Genomic DNA, 26,527 nt, shown 5'->3' on the forward strand with positions numbered 1-26,527 from the left:
AAAAAACAAAACAAAAACTCTAGCAGGCAGCCAAATGAACCCCAGCAAGCAAAAATCAATCCAATAAAAGAAAAAGCTACGAGTCCATCCGTAGAACACTAACGATGAAGCTTTCAAATTCACAAGATTCTTTCTCAACACGACAAAGTCAATGTTAGTCAGCTTAAATAAAAAATCCCAGCTAATCATATTCCAAGACCAGTCATTTGATAAATAATTAAAATGCATTGTGTAAATACTACGTAAAACAGTCTAAAAAAATTTTAGGGCATATTATAACATATAGAATTGAACCTAAATGCATACAAAACATATGCAAATACGTTATAAGAATATATAATATAAAACACATAAAACAGCACGTAAAAGATATAGAAGACATAAGGAAAGTCTATTTCATAATCCTGGTATCCAATATGTAATGTCCATATTAACTGAACCTCATTTTAATACACCAAATCTTTTTTTTTACGTTCTTTATACTGTTTACATTTATAGCTAAGATTTTAATTTTTATACAAAATGATTTACTTTCATCATACTTTTCTATTCTCTCTCTCTGTTTTCCATCTTTCACTCTTTTCCCAACAGAGTTTGTTTTGCTTTTAATCACCCAGTTAGTATACACCCCTCTTTAATAGAAGAGTTTCTTCCTCCTTTTTGTCTCCCCTTTTATCTCTGTCTTTTCCTAATTCTTTGCCCCACTACCATTACATTTTCTTTCTTTTCTTCTTGTTCCACTACTGTATTACGCTTTAAGACATTTTTTTGCACTTGCTCTTTCTTCCCTTCCCCGGTTTCTTTCGGATTTGCTTCATAATTCATCCATGAATGTCCTTGTTTGTTCACATTTTATACATTTTAGTTCACATCTTTTTGCTTCATGACCAGATTTACCACAAATAACACTTTCATATCGCAATTACTAATTAAAGGATTGTTCATTTTTACCACAAAAGAAACATGCCTTTGGTTGACCTCAATATTTTTATAAGCCCTATATTTCCAGTCATATTTATCATACTTGGTACAGGTATTATATTTTCATTTGTAAAACACCAACACATTCCCAGCCCCCAGGCTGTAAACCTCTATCATATATCTTTGAAATGTCCATGACAACCTTGCACACAGTCTTTAAATAATTTCTCAATGTCTTTCTACCTCGGTTTGAAATTGTACACAAATTCTTTTTTGCCCCTCTATTAAATGCTTGTGCAACATATAGATTCCTAGGATCATAATTATTTTAATCTCATTGTTCTAGGATTTTTTTTGAATTGGGACAGTATATGAAAAACGATGTCACAAAACAAGTCTATTAATGTGAATAAATGTTCTTACCTCCCTGGGCACGATACCCAGTGGTGCAATAACATAACAATATTTCATACCCATCAAGTTCATGCTCTTTCTTGCTGCTTATTCTTATACAATACTCAGTTTTTTTTTCTTTCCTTCTTTCACCTTCTCTTATGATTTGCGCATATGCCTTCTCGCTTTCTCTCCTTACTTGTACCTTTTCATTATTTCACCCCATGACTAACTTCTCAGCTTACATAGATGCAAATGTTCAATTAAATCTTTTAAATATACATCCCGCAACCCCCTCCCCATATCCCCCAGCCCCTGATTGGAGGGTTATAACAATACATTCTCGGTCATCTCCATCAAACAGCATTTGTTGCACTTCAGTATCTTGTGAAGGCTTGAACACCTTCACTTGTGATTCCTCCTGCCTTGCCACAGTTTCACCTAATTCAGCCTTCTGCTTCTTTGGCTTAACTAATAAACCCTCTGACTGCAAAATCTCTTTCGAAGGCTCATCTGCTTTCATGTTTAAACCACAATCATGTACCAACCACAAACATGTACCATACTCCCAATGACATATTCGCCACTGCCATCACTTCACTTCTCTCCTCCTTCCTCCTCCTCTGAGCCACCTCCACGCTCAGACCAGAAGTAGGAAGTACTATATGGCTCAGCGTCCCCACTTGTAAGGAGTATGGGAAGTTCCCCTACTGTGCTAGTCAAATTTCTCCTAGTAGTATAAAATACCACCTCAGGTCTCCCCTGAAAAGAGGCTACTAGCCTTGTGGGACTAACCTGGTTAAAAAATAAATAAAATAAATTGAGGAGATTTAGCAGCCATCCACATAAATGGCAGCATGTGGACCACAGCCCTTAATATTTATACCTCTTAGCAATGTGGATAAAAGTAACAGATACAGTTCAGAAGGATGAAAAATTAATCTGTAAGCATGCTGGGAGGAGGACCAAAAATTTTGCTAATAAAATCTTAGCGAAGGTGACAGCCACTTCCACTAAGCTATAAGTCCCTGATTAGAAGGCATTCTGGTAAGTAGTTTTGATTTACTGAGAAAATTATTCAACATACAGCAACTTTAGTATGCTTAGTAAACTAAGAGATGCTCATCAACAAAGTAAACTTATTACCCAGTGCAGCTAGGGCAGTTCTTCAGAGTGTTATGCACATTAGATTTGAGACGAATGTGGAATTAGAGCAAAGCATGTGTTGTGTGTACTGCCAGATAACAGCGAAAACTGAGATGGAAGAATTTTTAGTTTTGAAAAGTGAGCATAATCCAGGTACCTTATTATACAGTTTTGTTGAAATACAAATAGATTTCCTCTTTAGAAATATATAAAACTTGTGTGAATAGTTGACTGAAAATGATAAAATGTTTGGAGACATGAAAACTGTTACTACTTAAGACTGCATACATGGACAAAGAGTGGGCCATGCACAGGGGCATGTCCCCACCCCCCACCAGGTAGTGACTGCAACTCCTCAAGATGCCTGTGTCATGTATGTATGGGCTACGGAGTCAGGACCTGAAGCTGTCCTACTCCCAACCACACAAGTCTTACCAGAGAGGGAACTGATGGGTAAAATAGGTGCCATGAACAGAAATGAATGGGCTGTAGGCTTTTAATTAGCACAGGGATATCTGTGTCATTCCCAACATAACAAATGGGTCAGGTGGGTGTACATAAAGAAGCCACATGAGTGGACTAAAAAGAAGAGTACAGATGCCAGGTTTACAGATCAGGATTTGGGAATATGGGTACACGTCTTTGATGATAGCAGAGTAGGTTATATGAACTATAATCTGGGCAACTGGACTGCTAAAATGATATTTTGATTTTTGTGCAGAGATTGTAGGTCAAGACATGTTAAGAGTTTGACATCATGGATAAAAGGTGTTCATCTAGATGCAACAGCAATGCATACCTTCTGTGGACTGAATATCAGACATTCAAATTCTAGAGCAAGATATGAGAAATTAATGTGGTAATACCAAGGAAAAGTCTAGAAAAGAAAGGGCATTGTAGTATTTCTTGTTTTTGCCCCTAAAACATGACCACTAGCTTTTGACCCTACAGTTTTCTTTAGGAAGGCTGTTCTAGTCTCGTAATACTCATGTGAAAGGAAATCTACCTCCCCACAGACTACCCATCTTGTGCTGTCAATTTCTTTTGTTAAAATTCCTTTGTGAAAAATTTTACTCCCTTTAACTTTATAGAATTCTTCTCATTATGCATTCAATTGTCCTCTTTAATATTTATGTTTGGTTTGCTGACATGAAATGATTGAGCAGTCAATCATATAAAATTTTGCTTTCAAATTACCAATTAACTTGAGTCGGTTTGCATCTGAGTAATATATGCAAAAAGATGCGGGTATACAAACAGTAATGCAAATTTCCTGCCTAAAGGCCATCTCATCATCTTTTAAATCCTGGTTTCTGTATTACAGATTTAAAAAATCAATAGTGCTTGGCCAAACATAACACAAAGGAAGCAAACATGATAGAGACCCATCATCTCACTCTAAACTAAGGGTTAAAACCAAAGAACATTGTAGCACTACAACGGAGGCAAGGAAAGGGCATTACTGCTTGTTCTCCCTAAATTCTAGAATTATCTCTGAGGGAGCCGACATCCTGAATGACCTACAGAGCAGGATTAAGGAGTAGTTGTCATTAACCAATGCTGACATTAAACTACTATTCCACTGATTATCACACCCCTGTAGTCGGTCTGAATTCTGGACTTGGATTATTGCTGGATCTCAGAGTTTAGTACTATAACACTTTATAATCCACAGAGGTGAGCTGAGACGAGGGCACGGACCACTGTAAAATAATCTGATAATGTTTGTTCACAATGTCTGTTCTCCTATGGGTTTCTGTTCTGCCAAATACAGGTTAGTATTTCCTTGGTTACTACTGCAGAGTTCAGAAGTGTTGGAGAACATGATGGAGGAGGGCAAGATTTGTTTTATTATGGGGGCAAACATCCACCATTTTCTTCTAATAATCTGTCAATTTATACTGGGTGAAAAGGGCAGCAAGAGGGACATGGATTGGACAGTTTCATACTAAAAAAGCAGCAGATACTTCAGAGGCTAGAACTTTACAGGGCATTGTTGAAATAGAAACTGCTGAGAACATTCTACTAAACTGAGATCCAATTTTAAAGAATACTATTAAAAGTTGTGGGATCAGGGGAGGTTGGAATGGACAGTAACTCTAAAATACCATATCAGCATGTGTACTCTAGTCATGGCATATAAAGGAGAGCTGGCCAGTAACTCTGAACTTTACACGTGTACTAATGCTGTCATGGTAGTCTGGTTTCCTTATGTCAAACCCTGCAATATTAAAAAAAAAAAAAAAAGTCCGAATGAAGGATTATGGAAAATGCATGGCCTACATATGTAATGCATATTCCACAGCCACTGTGGAAAGTCAAACAAAAGCAACACACTGATTTCTAGTACTATACTAGAGAGTAGATTGGCTCAAAATCTATTTGAAGGCTCCTATCAAGGTCCGATCATTTTTAAAACAAACTATTTCTTGTTTCCTAATTGGGAACTATGATATATTCCTTACCAAGTGCTGGATTTCCAAGCACTACAGGAACAGAACTGACAGGATTGGTAACTGTCCTCTTTGTTGTGCTCTCATCATCATCTTCATCACTGGAAAACAAATTTTGATGCGTTATTAACATTTATATGGTTATGCGCCATACAGTTACTAAAAGTACAGTCGTACAAGTAAACTTACCTTAAGAGTAGATGTTTGAATGATAACTGCTGCAGTAGCCTTAGCTTTATGGGCTATATTGTGCCAAAGATACAACAGCTGCCCCAGCTTCCACAGCTTCAGGACAGCTTCTACATGCCCAAACTGTCAAGTAGTTTGGGATGAGTTGATTAAAAGTTGATTAAAAGACAAGTTTGGGCACAAAGCCCTTCACAGCTTTCCTGCCAACAGAGACAGGGAGGATGAGCCTTGAAAGGATAAAGCTAGGAAGAGCAAGAAATAAGCGTTCACATCCTGGCATAAAAAACATTCCAAAAAACAAGATGGGGGCAAGGAGGAAGGGAGGACAGAAGTTAGTGGCTACTGCAGCAGTGATCATCTGAACATCTATTGTTACAGTAAGTTTACTTACACAAGTGTACTACATTCATCAGCACTGCTGCAGTAGCCTTAGCTACCCTAACTTACCACGTTTGGGAGGTGGAAGGAGAAGAGTACTGGACCCCTGGAGAATGACCCTTTAAAGCCTGACCTAGACTTAGAGGAGGAATCGGGCTTATAGTGCTTTGTAAAAGTATGTACAGGGAACCAAGCAGCACCTTCTAGAATACTTCTAGAATCAGACCCTTTCTAAAAAGCCATAGATGAATTCAAGGCCCTGGCAGAGTGGACAAAGGCCACCTAGGAAGGAGAAACTGGTTTCATCACTCCTTAGAATAGTACTATTTTGGATGAAGACATGCACATCAGGGATAAAATTGGAATAAACCAAAAATTAGTATTTTGTAGAGGAGTTAATTTTATAAACATTTTAGAAATTCTTGGTACTAAAGAACCAGTTAGGCCCCCTTTGATGATGATGTACTGTTCTTACCCTTATTGCAAATATATTTACACAGGTGTTACCTTTATCAGGGGATACCAGTATAAAATAAAGCGGAGATAGAATTGTGATTCTAAAGGGGTGGTATATTTAGCTCTGTACCAGCTATGTAATAGTTTCTATACAGAAAAAGCATAACAAAAATATAAAGAATGTATTTTTGAGCATAGATATTATATTAAGAAACAGAAACTTAATAATGCCATAGCTAAACATATACATTTGAACCCAAAGCACCATTTTAAGTATACAGTCATTGATCAGGTTAAGAATGAGAAGAGGTGGTCCGTGGATGTAAGAGGGAATTGATATGGAAGTTGTATTTGAATGCATATAAATGGCCAGATCTTAATGAATTTTGATCAATTAACTGTTTAATGAAAATTAAAGAGTTGGAAAGAAAGCCTTTGGAGTGTTGCCCTTTTTTATATATTTACTATTGATCTTTTAGCCTTGAAGTGTATAAAATCTTGTAATTTATGGTATATTTTGCACATCATGTTTATATTAAATATACATTTTATTTAATTTAGAGTTTTTTAATGTGAAGTATAATCTGTTTAGTTAGGTTATATGGTTTTAAGAGCATGAGAAGGGTTGGCTTAATGACGTTAGGATTAAATGGTCACATGACGTACTAGCAGACTATTTAAAAGTATGATGATTTTTAACAGTTTATATGATGAAGTTTATGTAATTTTGGATTAACAAAAGTGCTTATTTTTTAAATAAAATCTCTGGCATGATTTCATTTAGAGTCCTTTTCTTAGCAGTAGCTTAACGTTTAATATTTTTAGAAATGAATTTTTGTTGAGTAGACGTATGAACTGCAGCTATTGGTGTGGGTGCTGCTGAAAGATATGGTACAATGAAGTCTGAAAAAATGCATCAACATGCAGACAGACAAGAATGTACTTATGACTTTTAGAAAATAGAGTGAATTAAAGGGCAAAATGGTGAATATAACAAAACACAAATGCAAAGTGCAATATTTTGCATAAAGTAAAGCTTTAGGGCAGGAACATTTTTAAGATCTACATGGATACTGTTAGCCAGTGCTGGCCAGTGCATTGCACTACTGGGTCTAAAACTGTTGGCATAATAACTCTAAAGTGTGGTACTTCGTCAGATGAGTGCATGTGGTACACATGCACCTCCAAAGGCAGCTACAAGTACTCAAAGGGCTGCAGCGGGAGTGGAGGAATAATTTGCAGACTGGCCTACTCCCAAACATTAGACTCTCACCTCTACTAGTAAACAAATGGATTAGAGGGGCTTTACCCTGAAGGAAGTGCAACTGGATCAAGCCATGAGGTGAAACCTGTGCACTGCAGAGAAGAAGAAAAAAAGGATACTGGCATGTGCATCTAAAAGGAGGCACAAATGGGTCAGAATAGGTGCAGGAGTGGAGCCACTTGGACAATCCTATTACTGGCAAAAGGAAAAACAAGTTTATATGTGCACAAACAACACACCTGCTCCTCAGTACAGATCCAAAATAACACAAAACCAAAATGAAGTAAACCTGTAACACCAGAGCTGAATATTTTAGCATTTTTTCCAAACTTTTACATCTCAAATTTTTAACATATAAAACTATTCTTAAGAAGCCTTTTAATACTTTGGATGAAAGTGATAAAATACTAAAGCCAACTTTGGTGTGACTTTTTTTTTGGGGGGGGGGGGATGAAAAAGTTAACCACTCTAATTTATTTGGGTTATATGGCTTATGAGAAACTTAATACAGAGAATTCAAAGGATAAGAGCAAAGACTGCATGTATAGTGCATTTGTCAAAAAGGCATCTTGATTACCAAGATGCACCATAGCAAGGATATCCTCAATGATGCTGATTTATTCATAGGCTTTGGAGTTTACCAGAAGAACAACATACAAAATTTGTATTACCAGCAGAGCAGCAAAGTTTTAATCTACACAATCATATAAAAGTAACAGAAGCAGAAGAGAAATTAAAGTGAATGGAACAGATCAGGTGTCATCCAACCGAAAAGTATAGCAAATGTAAAGACAAAGCTTTCACTTTAACTGATTCACAAGATTTCACTAGGATTAAAGAAATTACCCACTGCTTACAGCATAAATAGCCTCAAAAATACCAGAAGCTAAGTTTTTTTCATCACTAAATTTGAACTAGGTTTTCTGGCAACTAAGGCTATATGAAGTTCCAAACTGTCAACATTTAATTCACCATTGAGAAGGTACAGATTTTTCAGTCTTCCACAAGATATTTTGTCAACATCAGAACTATTCCACAGAGCTGTGACAAAGAACTGGAGGTTTAGAAATTGTTGTAAACCTAAATGATCAACTGGTGTGAAATCAAATAAAACGGCATAACACGAGACTGATGATACAGCTATTAAACAGATGAAAACAGATTATATTTCAAGAACAATAAAAGTGCAAAATAAAAGTGACAAAAGTCAAACATGGATTATATAAAAAGGGGGTCCTATTCTAAAATCAGAAGACTGAAGCCTTGTAAGTCGGATCAACTATGCAAATGTCATATCCAAAGACAAGTAGTGATTGCAGAGGTTTCTAGAAATTATGCAGTACCTTGCAATGCTTGTATTATATATCGGTAGGATTACTATTCCTCTCTGGAAACTGTTAGAATGTAGCCTGGGCATACAGCTGTGAACAGAAACAGTAGTTTGTAATGGTCAAGAAACTACTAATAAATGCTTCAGTGTTAGAGTATTGAAGTACTACGGATGTAGCCTCTGAGGGTGGCGGAGACGGACAGGAGAAGGGGGGGGACCAACCTGATCACAGCACAAGAAACTACTAATAAATGCTTCAGTGTTAGAGTATTGAAGTACTATGGATGTAGCCTGTGAGGGTGGTGGAGACAGACAGGAGAGGGGGGGGGGGGGCAACCTGATCACAGCACAAGATAACCAGAGTTTGAATAGCAGGGGGCATGTGCTGTAGGCCTCCTTTATGCTAGTTTATTTCCCAGGTGATGACCAAGGAACCAACAAATGCAGGGTGCGTGAAACAGTCCTGTTCATGTCAGCCTTTTGTACCAGTGCAGGCTCCATCATAGTACTTAAATTCTAACACTGAAGCATTTATTACTAGTCTGACCATGTCACAATACTTTTTTCTGTTCACAGGCAGATGTATAAACCAGTACATACAGCCTACCTTGACCTGGATAAGGCATTTGGCATAATATCCCACTCTGACACTAAATCGTATGGAATTAGGGATCATTCCCTATATAGCACACTGGATAGCCAAATTACTCTCATACAGGAACCAGGAAGTTAAGATTGATGAAACTACCTCCACACAGAGGCAGGTCACCAGTGGGTCCTTCAGGGCTCCATGCTGGGACCACTCCTTTTGATATCTACTTTTCAGAAGTCAAAGTCAATGTCAAAGGTGTATGGATGACCAAGTTTGCAGATAATTTCGGAAGTAGTAACAGAATACCCCCAAGATGCAAACATCTTACTAGAGGGTCCAACACAGACAGATAACTGGTGCTAAAGCCATGGCTTAAAACTTAGTTCCAAGAAATGTATTATAGTACCTTTTGGAAATCTAGCCACCCCAGGTAAATATGTTATAGATAAAACACCCCCTAATGTTAGATCCACTAGTCAGGGTTCAGATCATGGAACACATGTAGACAGTAACTTGGCCTTCAATCAACATGTGTCCAAAGTAGTAAGGAAATCTTATAAAGGGCATGGCATCTAGGTACAGAGAAGTTAATGTACCACTGTACTCGGCCTTAATCATACATATAGAAGGGGGCATTATACTCAATGATGGTAGCTGACCAGACACATGCAACAACTGGAATATCCACAGAAACTCCTTGTAAAAAGAATACAGGACATAAGCACAATGTCATATGCAGATCACCTCAAAGCCCTATCTCTATACTTGGTCTCCTACAGACTACTGAAAGCAATATATACCTGGCATACAAGGCATCCCTGGACCCTGCTCTGATGAACCTTTTGCACATCTGCAAATCAAACAGCATCAGTACTACAAGATCTAAAGACCTAAATTTTGTTTGCAACAAATAGGACATGTTGGGTAAACAGATATGCATCTCGGAGAATTTCCACTCTATGGAATAGGCTTCCTAACCCCATTTAAGTGCAACTTGGACCACTGGGTGGGAAATAAAAAATTCACCCCTGGCGTGGTACACAAGTCTTTAATGGACAGAGGCAGTCAGTAAATCATGTCATAATTGACAATCAACCAAAATGTCTAAAACATCTTAGCTAGTGGGACACATTTAGGTTGCATGGAGAGGCTAATAAAGGTCCTAGTGGGCATTAGCTTACTATGCACCTATGAACTGATATCACCTGCATTTCCCAATTACAGGCTGCAGCAGTCTCAACCCCCCCCCCCCCATGGCTACATGATGCCATCTCCTGGCTGGCTATCACCCCATCCACAGTGAAGGTGGAAGGAATGGGCCAATCGATTAGCAGGGGGACAAAGAGCTAAAGAAGTAACATGATGTGAATAAGCCAGTTGTATTGAAAGTAGATGCCAATCAGAATGCTTTAGATGTGATTAACCACGATAAAAGACCAGCTGCCTATGAGGTAAGAACATTAACAGATGCACAAAAGATATGCACATACAGAAAGTTGTCAACGGTGTACAATACTGAGAAATGTCAAGAATGAGTCTACAGGAAAAAAAAAATTATATCTAACTACAGAGCTTTGCAAATCATGTTTAGAAAGCTTTTGTAAAATTTACCTCTGTGACTGCAGAGAATATTATATGCTCTAAAGAATGATCTGAAAGTGAAATGCCAATCAAACAAGGACCTTTATGTACAAAAAAACTTAGTAAATCACACTTACAGAAAAAGTAGAAAGTGAACTAGAGATTCTTGGATAATTCCTTACTAATCACAAAAGAAAATGCAAACCATCTGTCACACATACAGATACTGACACAAAATCAAGTACTGAAAATGTTAAAATGAAAGATTATACAGGGCAAAAGCAAGAAGCTCATTCTTATTTTTTATTCAAGGAAGAAAAAGAAAATGGGGCCTAGTGATTAATGTTCAAAGGTGACAAAACGTCTAGTGATTAATGTTCAAAGGTGACAAAACATCTATTGATTAATGTTCAAAGGTGACAAAACGTCTAGTGATTAATGTTCAAAGGTGACAAAACGTCTAGTGATTAATGTTCAAAGGTGACAAAACGTCTAGTGATTAATGTTCAAAGGTGACAAAACATCTATTGATTAATGTTCAAAGGTGACAAAACGTCTAGTGATTAATGTTCAAAGCTGACAAAACGTCTAGTGATTAATGTTCAAAGCTGACAAAACGTTGCCAATCAAATGAGAAAACAAATATTTACAAAAGGATATATTGGTAAAGTGCGTGAAGAAAAAGAAATGTTTTCACCAAGCATGCCGATTCATAGAGGACCAGTACCATCTGCAGTTTATATCACAATAATCCAGAGAAGGAAATATCAGCATATGTACTACCAGATTAAAAAAAATTAAAAAAAAAAAAAAAACACATGATCTTGGTCCATCCTGTCTGCAAACCACTTCATCTATGAGCAGCTAAATCTGAAGACGTTTTGTATGTACACATTCTATAAAAAGGAGCAAACAGAATGGTCGCATCTGCCACTGTCACAAGGAAACAGACTGAGAATTTGTCAGCCATGAATTTCAAAAACAGACTGATTTATCCAAGTAAAGCTGTAGCACAAGAAGAAATTGCCTAAAATGAAGTTAGTATGTCTGGTATAGATAAATAGTTTAGATATAAAGCATCACAGAAGAAACAAGACAGACTCTTTTTAGAATTATCATTCATTCCAAGATCTGTACCTAAATCTGATATTGTCATGTAATTTAGCTGAAGCAGGTCCTCTATCAGTTGGTCCAAATTCCTCCCCAGGAGATGAGCTTCTTGCAGGGGAGTATATTTACCAGTCAAGGAAAACAGGAGATGGCCTGTGGTACTACAGCCCTACCCTGCTGGTATGAAATGACGCTAGATGAACCCAGATCACTGCTGCTGCCTTCATGCATAATACTTCCTCTGCTTCCTCTGGGGTTTCATTAGCCAGAAATCTGACAAACGTTAGGTAGGAATATCTCATGGCCGATGCAAAAGGCTTCTTTTCCTAGTTTTCTCATCTTGTAATTTAACGGTAGTTTTCAATGGTCCCTGTAAGCACGTGTTGAGTTGGTATAAAAGCTTAAAATGCACTTGGCAGAGTTATGTGATAGGATGTAATAGCATAAAGTATAAAGTGTTATTTTTTTATTAGAATATCCTTGTATCCGATTACTTTTTACTGATTCAGAAATGATAAATTATGAGTTGCTAGTAGCATAGTACATCAGAGATCATAAATACAAAATTAGGGAGTTTTACTTGCCCATTTTATCAGCTAGATAAGTATTACAGATATGGAGCAGAGCAGAACTTTAAGATGAGGCATGAATTTAATAATGCCAGCCGACTGCAGCACTTAGTAAACAGCTGAAATAAAATAAACAGTTATGGATCTGGGAGAGCTATACAGGAAAATGGCGCCATTTCTGAAAACATATTACATTTTATTTAGCAAACAAAAAGCTACGTTTACAAATACAAGTGAGAAATTGACAAGTAATCAGCTAAAGCCACCAAATAAAGCTCCATCTGTCTTCCCTCGAGTTGCTCAAGTAAGAGTTTGCTCTGGAGTCTGCAGATTTATTCAGGGGCGGCCACGGTGGTGCAGCACTTATCGTTTTCACCTCACAGAAAGAGGTTCTCCGGTTCGATCCTCGGCTGGGATCTCTACTGTGCGGAGTCTGCATGTCCTCCCTGTGGTCGCGTGGGTTTCCTGCGGGTGCTCCGGTTTCCTCCCACATCCCAAAGACATGCTGTAGGTGGATTGGACACTCTAAATTGGCCCTAGACATGAGTGCGTGCGTGTGTGTGTGTGTGTGTGTGTGTGTGTGTGTGTGTGTGTGTGTGTCTGGCTGGCAACTCAACACAGTAAAACTCCACTGCCAATCATGAGCGGACAGGTGATGCGCTGTGGCGACCCCTAAGCAGGAAAAGCCGAAAAAATAAGAAGTGGTGTCAGTTAAGAGTTCAATTACTTTTTCCTTAGATTTCCATTTCTACATAAAACATTTCACGGACACTGCACATTTTCCTGTAGACCATCTCTTCTCTTCCCATAAAGTTCTTACCTGATGTACTGTTTCATAACCACCATTTCTGCTATATCTAAAGCTTCACTCCACCAAATACCAATATCCTGTTCTTTAATTCACAGATGTTTTTCTTTTAATGTTAGGCACCATCATTTGCTTTTTTTCAAGAAACCATCATGGATTTTTTTTCCCTTATACATTCACAGTAGTAAATATCCCTTACCAATAGTGAAAGCATGTATTTATTAATGATCTTAAAACTAAAATATCAATTATACCCCCCCATAGACAGGACAGTGACAAATGTCTACAAAAGTCCAATGAAAATTATACTCTCCATGCTTAGACAACCATGTTTGTATTTATTCCTCTTAAAAACAACAGTCAAGAAGCCCCATGTTTAGTTAGCAATGTATTGGTGAAATGGACTGCATCTTGCATGAATACTTAGGTCCTTCTTAAATGATGTGCTTGGCAACTAAAAATGTGACAGTTAACCTAACCAATACAACTAAATGGAGTATTTCAGATTAAATCTACTTGAACCATTAGGAATTTTCCATGCTGTTTGAATGGTGGATTATGACGATGCTAACCTCTCACAGATCAGGGGAAATGTATAAAAAAAACTTTGTTAATGTCATTAAGCTATATTCTTCAGCATGACTGAAAATGTGAAATTAAACAAAACCACATACAGAGTGAATGGTACATTACTGAAAATTACTCAAATTATGCAGAAATAAATGTTGAGGCAAATAGTGTATACTTTGCAAGGACTCTGCAATGGTGGTCAAGCAAATGATGCTGACTAGTGGATACTTCTGGATGGCAATATTTAGCTAGGGCATGCATGGTTCTGGACAAGAAATACTAGAGAAGATGTTTTTGCAGTCAAAAAATATTAAAGCTTCAGAGATGTGGCCTTCTGTCAAAAGTAGAAAAAAATCCACTCAAGTAAAACAGAACTATATAAAGTAGTCTCAAAGGTTTCAAGTGCTTCCTACTTACTAAGCTGTTCGAGACACACATTGCAAATGTCTTTGTACTAAAGATGCTCTTGTACTAAGTGTGAAATATTCAAATATGTGTCACACTAGTTAAATACACAGTATGTATAAAAATGAACAATCATATGCTGTAAGCCATTATAAATCACCTGGACTTTCTGCAGTCTTCAATCCATTCCTTCATTATAGCGTGATAAGTATCTAAATCTATGGAAATATCTTTCCCTGCAGGATCCAACATGTTGCACAGTTCTTCAAGGCCACTATCTTCTGACCCTCTACTGGTGGTGTACCTCAGGTAGTCTACTATCTTGGACACGGCCACCTTTCCTAGAAGGAAATAAATGTAGTTATGTGCATAAACATTGAATGCACTGACAAAACAATTATATGAAAGGGTATCAGCTCGAGGACCTGTCCTACATTTACATCCATCACATATCCTCCATGTCAGACCACAACTTGGTATTTCTGAAGATTATAAACATTACTGACCTCTTGATAAGCTGTTGCTACATAAAGCACTACAAAATATTAAGACTTTGCATACTTGACCACTTACAAACCACTCCTTCACTACTAGAAATAATGGAAAAGAAATGAATATCAAAATTTTAATGCAGTGATGTCACTGACAGGCCAGCATTAATATTCACAACAGAATGGTGTACATTCGATAGTCGTGCATATACGAGACAGTCCATTTTCAGATTTCAATAAAGTGAATTTGTACTCTATTTAGTAGGACAATACAGTGCAGTGTTAAGACTATCAAAATTTCAGCCTATAATATCAGAGGTTTGATTCCTTCATTATCCACTTGCAAACTGTGCAACTATCACACTACAGGTGAGTAAAGTGGACAACACAGGCCCCCATATCACTCACATTCTGGTTACTCAGTGGAATTTATTTATTTATTTTACATTTGTTAACCGGGATAGTCCAACTGGATACATGTCCATTTTCAGTGGGGGCCCGGGGAGAAAAGCTTCAAGGAGACAAATTTACAAGACATAAAGACAATTATTAGATACGTACAAGACAAAGACAATTATTAGATACATATTTCAACTAGGTCCACTAAGGGTATCTAGTTGAGAACACATACAAGTCTTAGGCCATAGACAGATACAGTTATCAATAGGTTTATAAACAACAATAAATTGTGCAAACTAACACAAAATTACCATCATTCTTTTCTTGTGGTGTACAATTTTCTGCAGGTGAAACAAGACACTATTGTTTAAGCCAACAGTTGCATTAGTATAGGAGTGGTACTAGGGTTACTCTGGTGTGGAGCAGGGACATAGCCATTTGTTGCTTAGGTGACTTTTGATAGATTCTTTAAATTTAGGTAGGGAGGTTTCCGGGGTTATAGGTGTAGGCAGGGAGTTCCAGATTTTGGCCACATAAGAAGAGTAAAGGGAGTCACCAGCATGGTTGTGTGTTCTAGTAACTTAACAGTAGCTTGTCTGTGGAGTGGAGTTGTCTAGGACAGGAGTATTGTTGGCTTATGTTACTTAATGAAGGTGGTATATTTGGTTGGGAGAGTAGCTTGTGAGTGATGATCAGCTGATTATAGATTAGTAGATTTGGTAGTTCAAGCCAGCCCAATTGCTTTAGGTTATGACAGTGATGTGTTCTGAAGGAGCTGTTATTAGCAAATTTGGCTGATTATAGCAGGTGGTCATTTTGTTGGTTTATGTTTTGGATAGATTGGTCAAGATTGACTATGCATACGGTAGTGTTGCGAGATAGTGGGTATGAGCAATTGTGGATCTAGCATTATGGGTCAGGAAGGATTTGTGTTTGTAGAGACTACCTAACTTTATGTTTGTATTTTTAATAGCCAGATTTATATGCACATCAAATTTTAGCTGGTTATCAATGGTAATATCTAGAAGTTTTGTATGGGATTCAGGTGAGATAGGGGTACCGTTTTTAGAGTGGATAGTAAAGGAGGAGGCAGGAGCAATAGTTAGTGAGGGATGAAATAGTAGGAGCTTGTTTTTTTTGGGGGTTAAGTATCAAGCCATTGTCAGTAAGCCAGTTTTTGACCGAGTGAAAATTATCCTGGGATTTTATGTGTAGATCTGCTAGGGTAGGGGCACTGCACATTATAGTTGAATCATCTGTGTATTGGATAAGGGCTGAACTATTTGCAGCTGAGTGGAGATAATTTGTAAAAATTGAGAACAGCAAGGGGCCCAGTATAGATCCCTGAGGTACCCCCAAGTGTCACAGGTAAGAGTGGAAACAAGGTATTGTTCCATAGTATTGCCTTTTGCCTATTGCTGAGGTAGTTTTTGAACCAGGAGACTGATAGGTTGTCTAAACCTAGGTTTACAAGGTGGTAGATGAGTTTATCATGGCTAACCATATCAAATGCCTTTGATAGGTCTAAGAAAAGGGCTGAAGAAATCTTACCATTGTTCCTGTTGTGGTTTATGGTATCTGTGAATGCTAACAGGGCTGTGGGTGTGCTATGAACTGGACAAAACCAGTGTTGTGTTTGAGATATGAGGTTTTGATTAGTAAGGTGGGACATTAATTTATGGCGAATACATTTTTTTAATATTTTAGCAAGTGGGGATAGGATTGCGATTGGTCTGTAGTTCGATATGTCATAGGAATTGCCCCCTTTATGAAGGGGTATAATGTAGGCAGTTTTCCAAATCAGGGGTACTGAGCCTTCAGAGATGGATCTGTTTATTGAGACTGGTATAGCTATTTCAGTTGCTGCCAGTTTTAAGTATTCGTTGGGGAGAGAGTCTGCTCCTAGTGTTGTTGGTTTTAATTGGGAGAGCAGCTTTCTTATGTAGGAGGTTGGGGTGGGTTGTAGCTTAAAAGTGGGACTGTTGTTAGGTATAGGGTGGTTACTTTTAGTTTTGACAGTAGGTTGCTTTTGTGCTAGGACAAGTATGGTTTCAGTAAAGAATGTATTGAATGAAATCTGCTATGTTTTCTTTTGTTAAACCTGATGTTGGGGGTGGGGTAGTGGTTTTACCAGGGTGTAGTAACCCGTTCAAACCTGCCCAGAATTTCTGAGGATTGTTCATGTGATTTTGATGGGAATAAAGTAATTTCTTTTATCTTGCATGACTAGTTTCTTGGTTAGATTTCCAATCTGTTGGTACACTTGCTGCATTCCCCGATTCTTGTTGGACCTCCAGGCTGTCCAGGCTCTATTTCTTTCTATTTTTTGCCTAGCTTCCCTAGTTAACCATGGAACTGTGTTAGCCTTAACTCTGGTAGTTCTTACAGGGGCATACCTATTTAATATTTCTAAGAAGGTGGAGTTAATGTGTTTGGTGGCTTCATCTAGGGGTAGATAATACAGTTCAGATCAGTTGTATTGCTTTAGCTCATGTAAGAGGTCAGATGGGTTAAAGTGTTTTTTGTTCCTGATTGTTTGGAAGTATTGGGGTTTGAGGGTGGTGAGAATTATATTTAAGTAAGAAGGTAGTTTGATGGTCACTTGAGTCAGGAAGGGTGCCTGCTAAGTAGGAACAAGGTATTTTATTTAGTAAGATCCAGTTTAAAAGGGTTTCTTTTTTACTACTTTTGACTAATCTAGTGGGTTGTTTGATTACTTGAGAGAAAGTAAGCAGGTTGATATAATTAGTGGATGCTTGGGAAGAGCATGTGAGCCAGTCAATATTGAAGTCTCCTAATACAATGGTCTCTTGAGGCATGGACTGTGACAGCCATTGAACTAAAGTTTCCATAGTAGGGATATTATTGCCTGGAGGGATATAACTAGTTACTAAGTTGATGGTTTTCTTGTTACATATTTTGAGCTTAGTTAAGAGTATTTCTGCCTTGTCCAAAGGGCGCATAGGTACTTCAGTCTTAGCTATGGTTAGCGTATTTTTGTAAAACAGGGCAATGCCACCCCCCTTTTTCTTCAGTATCTTGCCTAAGGATACTGTACCCAGGTGGTAGGATCTCTGTATCTTTGATAGTTGGTTTTAGCCATGTTTCTGTTAGACTAGGTGATATTGTGTGATTAGAGTATGAAGCTCATGTATTTTATTACTTATACCCCTGATATTTAGATTTAGGAGGAGTAGACTGTTTGCTGGCCTGATATTAATTTGGGTTAGTTTGGGAAGCTGTTGTGCTTTAGTCAGTGGATTTATATTATTAGGCCCTGGTTTTGGGTGGATATCTCCATCATTTAAGAGGTTTTTTTTTTGGCAATAATTTCACTAGTTTTGTAGTATTGTAATGTATTTATGGGTTGTAGTTGATTTGGGGTAGGTGTTGATGGGTTTAAGAAGGGTATAGCTTATGGTAGTAGTATTGAATAGGGTAGAGTTTATTGTTAGGGAGTAATTAGGTGGGATGGGTGAGTTGTTGGATGCGCATTTATGGGTATGGGGGAAATTGTTTTGTACAGGGTAGTTGTAAGAAGTGATGTGGTAGGTACATACTAAAAAGAGTAGTAGGGTAATTTGCAGGAGGAAAGTATACATAGTTGAAGAGGATTGTTAATTGCTAGGAGTTTGTAGGAATGGTTTGAATGAATGTATGAGGGGTAGGGAGGGATATGATTGGTTGTTGGATCTGTAAGGGGTGGGAGGGATGTGGATTGGTTGTTGGTTGACTGGGTGAGGGACTGGATAAGTATAAATTTAGTTGATGTGGGGGTGGGTGGAAATTGGGGGTAGGGTAGGGGAGCAAGTGAGCCCAAGCGTAGCAAGGGCGAACGGAGCAGGGCCAACCGAGCTAGGAGGTAAGACTTCAAAAACTATCAGTTAGACCTGAGCATAGACGTAAGCTGGGTATGCTACAAGGTTTTGTTCTTTTGTGAGGATTAATAATTGTAACTTATGGTTTGCTTTTCTATCTCCTACAGTACTTTATAACCTTAATTAAAACTATTTCTATAAGTAACATAAGCCTCCCTGTAGTCGCGATCTTTACTGCGATTCCCACAGGTAGAAACAAGGTTTGGAAAGGAGTCAGAGAGGATATTGTTTGAATTGTAAGACTTACAGAAACATATAATTAAGTATAGCTGTAAGTAGGGGGAAGTAGAGGGGGGAAACTATACCTGCTGCCTGTCTTCAGGTGAGCTTACAGGGAAAGATTAGATGCTACTATTAACCTTTTATATAGATGGAATTTTGTAGGCTGGCATCTTTTATTGAAATGGACTGCTCAGTAGCTGCTCCAGGTAACACACAGTCAATCAGTGGAGAATTAGGGCTTGGAATTGGTTGAGGTGGCCGACAGGTCTAGAGGTGAGGAGATAAGAACAAAATATGAGAAGGAAGGGTAATATGCAGATTTATATCACATACCAAAGTGGCATGAGATTGAAAATCAACTGAACACTAGATGGAGCTAATCCTCTAGATCAGTTACAGCATACAATACATTAGAGTAATTAGTTAATTTGTAAAATCACAGTATTTACTACACATAACGTGATATAAAACACTAGGAACCAGAAAATCACAGTAATTGCTACACATAAATTAAAATCAAACACTAGGAACCTAAACTATTTAGAGTGATATAAAACACTGGAAATCTAAACTAATTATTTAAACATCACTATGTTCACTCAATCCCCCCTTTAGACATAACATCTGACTTGGACTGCAGCAATAGCGTATTCCCGTAGACTATGGTTTCAGATTCCACCACAACATGTCATTATTTGGAGTCACTACTGTAAGGGGTTTTGCCACGGAGCAGTGGGTCAGCTGTAGTTAGTGTGTGGGAACACTTTACTAGTGTAATTCCACTTTAGTAGGCAGAGTTTGCCTTCTAAACACAGCTTCTGCTGTAGTTATACAGTAAAACACCTATATAGGCTATCTCTCAATTAATCCCATAGCAGTACGGAGAGGTCTTCACCCTACTAAACACAGCTTCTGCTGTCATTATGCTGTGAAAATGCTTTGGTGTTATTACAATTAAGTAAGCAGAGATTGCCTACTAAATACAGCTTCTAATGTCATTATGCTGTGAAAATGCCTGTATAAGCTACCTCTCAGTCTCACAGCAGTACGGGGTGTTCTTGAGTGCAGTCAGATTTCCCACAACATAGTGCTTTCATCCAGTTATATCAATAAAAAAGCACATTCAGATTTTGCTAAAGTAATAAAGTAAAGTTTTGTAATCAGGCTATCATAACAATACATGTCCAAATGATTACTGCCGCAGTATCCTTATCTGTAGGGGTTATATCCTGCCAAGGATATAACAGACAACCAGCTTCCAAAGAAAGCTTCAGGGCACCTTCCACGCACCCAAACTGTCAAGCAACTTGGGCTGAGCTGACTAAAAAACAAGTTTGGGCACAAAGCCTTCATATAGCTTTCCTGCCAACAATGAAGGGGATGATTGAACCCTAAAAGGACAATACTAAGAACACCAAAAAAAAAAAATTCAGACCCTGGCATAAACAAACAAGGGGGATGAAGGGAGAGTGTGGCTACTGCAGCAGTGATCTACTGTTATGGTAAGTTCAACTTGTACGACCATACTACGTTCATCATAGTGATCACTGCTGCAGTAGCCTTAGCTATATGGGTAGATTACTATAGCTAACTAAATTTGGAAGGTGGAAATAGAAGAGTCCAGTAATCTTTGAATAACTATCCTAGCAAAGCTTGCTCTGGACCTACAGAAGAAATCAAGATTGTAGTGCTTTGTAAAAGGTATGTACAGAGGACCAAGTAAGTACCTTCCAGGAAACTATCCTAGCAACGCTTGATCTGGACCTACAGAAGGAATCAAGCCTGCAGTGCTTCGTAAAAGGTATGTACATAGGATCAAATAAGTAGCTTCCAAAAAACCAGAATCCTCTTTCCAAAAAGCCATAGATGAAACCAATGCCCTGACAGAACAGGCCTTGATCCTGCCTGGAATAAATTTGTTATAGTGGAGTATAACAAAAGGTAATAGTCTGCTTAGACACAGGTTGTCCTTTCTTACCTTCACAAGGGAATGAACAATTGATCTGAAGATATGAAAGATGTAGTCCTGTCAAGATATACTCAGGTTGTCTGCAGACATTCAAGGTAATGATTACTCTTCCGCATTTTTAGGTTCAGGAAATAAAATGGGGAGATGGACAGTTTGGCTTAAAGTAAACCAAGATACCACCTTAGGCCGAAAGATTACTTCTAAAAGAAACCTTGTCCTTATGGAAAATGAGACAGTCTTGACTTGCCATAAGAGCTTGTAACTCATACCCTTCATGCAGAGGTCAGAGCAATCAGTAAAACTGCTTTCCATGTTAAGAACCTCAAGTGAGGCATATTAGTTGGTTCACACAGAGCAAGTGTTGGCTTCTCTAACACAAAATTAACATTAACATGAGATTGAAAAGAAAGAAGGATCCATGGGCAGACATGCTGAAATGGCTGATAAATTAACCTTGATAGAAGAATAAGAAAGGTCATAGGACAGTAACACAAATATTGTAATACCAGAAAACAACTATCCCTGAAAATGGGTGCTGGGTATGTTGTTGGCATCAACTAGAAAACATTTTCTATTTGATAATATATGACTTTCTAGTAGCAGGCTTTCTTGCCTCCATTGCTACCTGGCTGTACATCTTCAGAAAACAGGTGCCTTAAAGGCATTAAGACCCTATCATCCAGGCAGTCAACTGAAGATTATTCATGTCAGGGTGCATCAAAAATCCATGTTCTTGTGTGAGTAGATCCAGTCTGTGAGGAAGTATGTGGTAATTGCCCCTTGTCATTTTCAAAAGAAGGGAGACCCATCACTGCTTGGGCTAGAAGGAAGTCACCACAATGATCTTGGGGGATTCCTTCTGAATCTTCATAATTACTCTGGATATTTATGGAAAAGGTGGAAAGCCATATAGAAACATTCCTGTCCAAAGAAAAGAAAAGGGCATCTGTATGCCAGGCCTCCTTACAAGGAGCCTGGAAAAGAATTGTGCCAGTTAATTTTTCAGAGAGGAAGTGAAAAGATCTACTTCAGGAACCCTCCACAGATAGATCAAATCTTGCAAGACCCAGTGATCTAGATTCCATTTGTTAGGATCTGCCCTACTCCTGCTCAGCTTGTCTGCCACACAGGTTTGCTCTGATGAAATGTAGGATGCCCGCAGAATGAGATTGTGCTAAGAAGCTATATCCCAAGCTAACACGGTTAGTCTGCAAAGGGGATATGACCCATTTTCCCTTGCTTGTTGATGTTCTGCACAACTGTGGTATTGTCTGGAACCACCTGGTTCCAGAGACCAAAGATGGTTCAGAGAGTTGAGTGCCTGTGTCAGGGAAAGCATCTCATTGATGTTTGTGTGTCTGCTGCTCCCCAAGCAAAGTTTGAAGAGTCTGTGCTGACTGATTGCGTTGGAGAAGGGAGTGAGAAACAAAGACCTGGATTTAATGGCATCTGTAGTCTACCACTAGGATTTGAAAAGGCAAAAGGTGTTGATACTGGGACCAAAGAGATTTCAGACAGCACTGTATCTTGTCCATGTGGAGTCTTGCCAGGGGTATCATGAGAATCATAGATGCCATGAGACCCAAAATCCTGAGATATTCCCTTGCATTAACCAAGGTCTGAAAGGAAAACCTTAGAGAAATGCATCTAAATAAGGATCCATTTTTTTTTCTGTGGAAGAAAAGCTCTTTGAATGGAGACATCTAGTTGATGACACAGGAACACAATTGTGTGTGAGAAAATCAATAAAGACTTTTGAATGTCCTCTTGGAATCCTAGCATGTGAGGTCTCTCACCAGAGAGATAGAGTCCTGGCACTTTGGAAAAAAAAAAAAAAAGAGTTTGCAAAGAAAATCAAATTATCCAAGTATGGAAAAATGTGGATACCCTGCAGCCTTCAATGAGCTATAAATGAAGCTAGACACTTTGTGACCGCTCACGATGCAGGGTAAGGCCAGAGAATGGATAATGGGACTCAAACACAAAACTAAGAAACATCCGAAGTCTAGCTGAATAAGGATACGATAAGCATCTGTCAAGTCTAGTATTACTATAAAATGAAAGAGGAAGAAGAGGCAATAGATTGTGAAGTGACATAATTCTGAATCCCAGCACTCACAAACAGGTTTAGAAAAGAAAGATCCAGAAATGGTCTCAAAGCATTTCGTTTCTTTAGCACTAGAACATCCTTGAATGAAAACCCTCCTCCACCTGTGAAAGGGGAAAGTGTTCCATCTCTCCTTCGAACAGTATGTGAAGAACAGGTGGAAACAAGAGTCTTCTCTGGCAGATAAAGAATGACCTGCTGGAAAGGAGGAATTTCCTCCCACTGCCATCCGTAACCTTGACAAATGATATTCGGAACTCATTTATTGGAAACAATCTGTTGGCAAGAGAAAAAAATGTAAATTCAGAGTTTCTGGAAGGTAAAAAGGGGCTGTGCTGGGAGTGGGTCACAATATCATTTGAATAGTCACTCAGACATGTTGAACTGCAGTTGGATTTAGGAGATTTGAAACGTTTTTGTAAACCCCTTGCCATTTAATTTTAAATGTCTCTATCTGAATTATGTTGAGATGGTTAATTATGTATTTTTCCCCAAAATATTCAGTTGAGAAAGAAAATTTCTTGAGCAATTTGGAAAAGGAGGGCTGAAAAATCAGATTCCTTGAATTAGCTTGTCCTTTCATGACACTTTTTGATCACTTCAGCTGTAAAAGGAGACTAACACGATCTCCATCCAAAGGTGAATTCAAAATATCATTTTTAACATCTAAAAAGGTTCTGAGAATGCAGTCATGCAGACCTCCTCATAAAAGTGATTACAGCCCTGGAAGTATCAGTAGTCATATAACACTATAAACAATGGATAGTGACCTGTGTAACAGAAGAAACCAAGTTATTTACAGCAGATTTTTCTTCAAGAGCAAACTTGAGATAAAACATTCCTCATACTTTCACATTTAGAATAAACTAACATATGAACCTGGTAATTCAGAATTCTGAAAATTAAAGTTCTTATCAGAAAGAGTAGGTTAGGAATTACTACGTGCTTAACTGTAGTAGCATCAACTAGAGCTAAAGCTGCTGGGCAAGGTTTGGGAATTGTGCATAAAATTTAAAAAACTGAGGAACTGTATACATTTTATCTGTCTGTTTTAGGGATAGCTAGCTGACTCAAGAAAATTGCATGCAGTAACACACACATCCACTAAAGCAGACAGAACAGGAGGAATGGGTGTACGATATGGAAATTCCTTCTGTAACAAGTCATAGTATTTTGTAGTGTCTGAGAAACTTCAATGTTCTCAGACTGAAAACATTAGCACATTCTAGAAATAGTCTCAGAAAAAGAGAAACTCCCACAGGGAGAATAAGAAATTAAGCTCCTAAAGTCTGAATCGAAAATCAGAGGAAAAAAACGTGTACTCGAGGAAATAAACCGTACCCTTCCATAAATCTTTCTGTTCAGATTCAAAATCCAAAATCTCTTCAGGAAGAGAGGTCTCCCCTCTTCCTTTTATCAGAAACTACTTTACAAGAAGGATCAATAGCCTGAATTAAACCCTGAGCCAGACCCAGTAAGCTAATCCTATCCAAAAAAAATTGAGGATACATGATTTTTTTTTGGTTTCTTTTTAACAGGACAAAATGGGGTCAACTGCATTATTAATGGCAGCAGCAGCTTCCTCAATAATGTGTGCAGGATTCTGACAATAGAGAGGAAATTTTCTCCATTCTCTTTCTCAGGACGGACAAGAGTGGGTTTTCGTTGCCCACTAAGGGGACCCAAAACAGCCACAGTTGACATAGCTAACCTCCAATTTCATAGATGTTGTAGGTGTTACACCAAAGATACTCGGGGTAAAAGATGAGCGGCCTGAGGTACAAAAAAATGGCCACAGCAGAGTCAGCCAACTGCAGTTGAGGCAAAATGACTGAGAATAGAAGAGTCATAGATGTGTATCAAAGGGTAAACAATCAGGAAAAAACTTGGGCCCAAGTAACGGCAGGCAGAAAGAAAGAAATGTTTATTCAAATCAACACCAACAGCAGCAAAAAAACTGGTATGGCAGAGGAGGTCTGGGAAAGAACTGGAACACAAAGAAACAATTTTGGAAGACATAGATACACTACTAAATAAAATTAATAATTTTAAAATTAAAAGAATTGACTAAAGAGGACTGTTGTGTGCCAAGTAAAGGCTGGAACTTTGCTCCAGCTCAAAGAGCTGTCAAATTTACGTTCAAGTTTGGTTTCACCTGGAAGCAGGCATTCTGTGGAAGTACCGGCTACGTCGTCCCCATGCTCTTCATCCTCTGTGAGTTATGCTAGGGGTAAGACTGTTCCTGCTAATGAACAATGAGCGGCAAAGCCAGATCAAAGAAACACATTCAACCAACGAGCTGTTGGCTCCAGGGCATGGTGTAATGACAAACGGTTGCGAGCAAACCGCATGTCAGTGTTCTAGAAGCCTGGAAGGTACTTTAAATCATGGTAACATTAACGGTGACAATACTGTTAAACATGTAAATAACATTGGTGATAAAATTGTATACACTGGCGATTCCAGGCTCAAAAATTTCGAACCATTGTCTTTTAGTGATGTTATCACTAAAAATTTTGAATTTGACTCTGCTTTAGATAGAAGTGGTAATGCAAATGTGTATAACTTTGATGTTGATGACAATGTGCCTAAGCTGAAGGAAATAATTTTCAAGCTTGAAAAGAAACTGTTTAAACTGAAATGTCTGCAATTGGATAATAGGTATTGGCAGTGTGGCTTTAACTTCAAAGTGGTCCCGCAGGGGCTTAGGATGTTTAAATACCCTTTTGGAATTATGTATAATGAAGAAACTATCAAGGAATTTCATTATTTTTTCAATGAATATGGGCTGGGGCTTATGAGTAAATTAAAGAAAATGACATTGCATTAACAGTTTTGAATAATCAAGTGGAAAGGCTGAATGATGATATTATGAAAGGTCTTTTATTCGGTGAATATGAGCAATTATATAAGAAAGTTCTATATAGAGTGAACAAGAGAGTGGATGCCATATTTTTAAGAAAACAAAAAAAAGTTTGCCAGAGATAAACAGCAGTATGCTGAATTTAAAGCATATCCAAGGCCTTACAAGAATTTTAGTTATAACACCAATAAGAACAAAACTGGTTGTGGGGGTATATTTTTAGATGAAAGGGTTCATGAACAAGTAAGGGATGAAAGACTGGGCCACACTCCTCCTAGGAGATTGGATGAATTGGATTATTTTCCTGAACATAGTGAGCATTTTTTAGCTGTGAGAAGGTCAGAGAGCTTGGCCAGCAAAACCAGATACTACTCAGACTCAGGATACCATTATACACACAAGGGGAAAAACCAAGGTTGGAAAAAAGTGGTGA

The 26,527-nt window shown here is 38.1% G+C and overlaps 1 protein-coding gene across 6 annotated transcripts in view; it reads right to left on the minus strand.

Moving 5' to 3' along the window:
• IRAG2 (inositol 1,4,5-triphosphate receptor associated 2) overlaps positions 1–26,527 on the minus strand; it is a 1,240,358-nt gene that overhangs the window by 1,032,289 nt on the left and 181,542 nt on the right. For all 6 annotated transcript variants that reach the window (XM_044087670.1, XM_044087672.1, XM_044087673.1 and 3 more), the window contains exons 5-6: positions 14,326–14,506; positions 4,926–5,014 (exon numbers count right to left, since the gene is read on the minus strand). In XM_044087670.1, coding sequence (XP_043943605.1) covers positions 4,926–5,014; positions 14,326–14,506 — 270 coding nt within the window. The remainder of the gene's footprint in view (positions 1–4,925; positions 5,015–14,325; positions 14,507–26,527) is intronic.

This window comes from Protopterus annectens, chromosome 11.part0 (genome assembly GCF_019279795.1).
Source record: "Protopterus annectens isolate FY-2018-M chromosome 11.part0, PAN1.0, whole genome shotgun sequence".
Taxonomy (NCBI): domain Eukaryota; kingdom Metazoa; phylum Chordata; order Ceratodontiformes; family Protopteridae; genus Protopterus; species Protopterus annectens.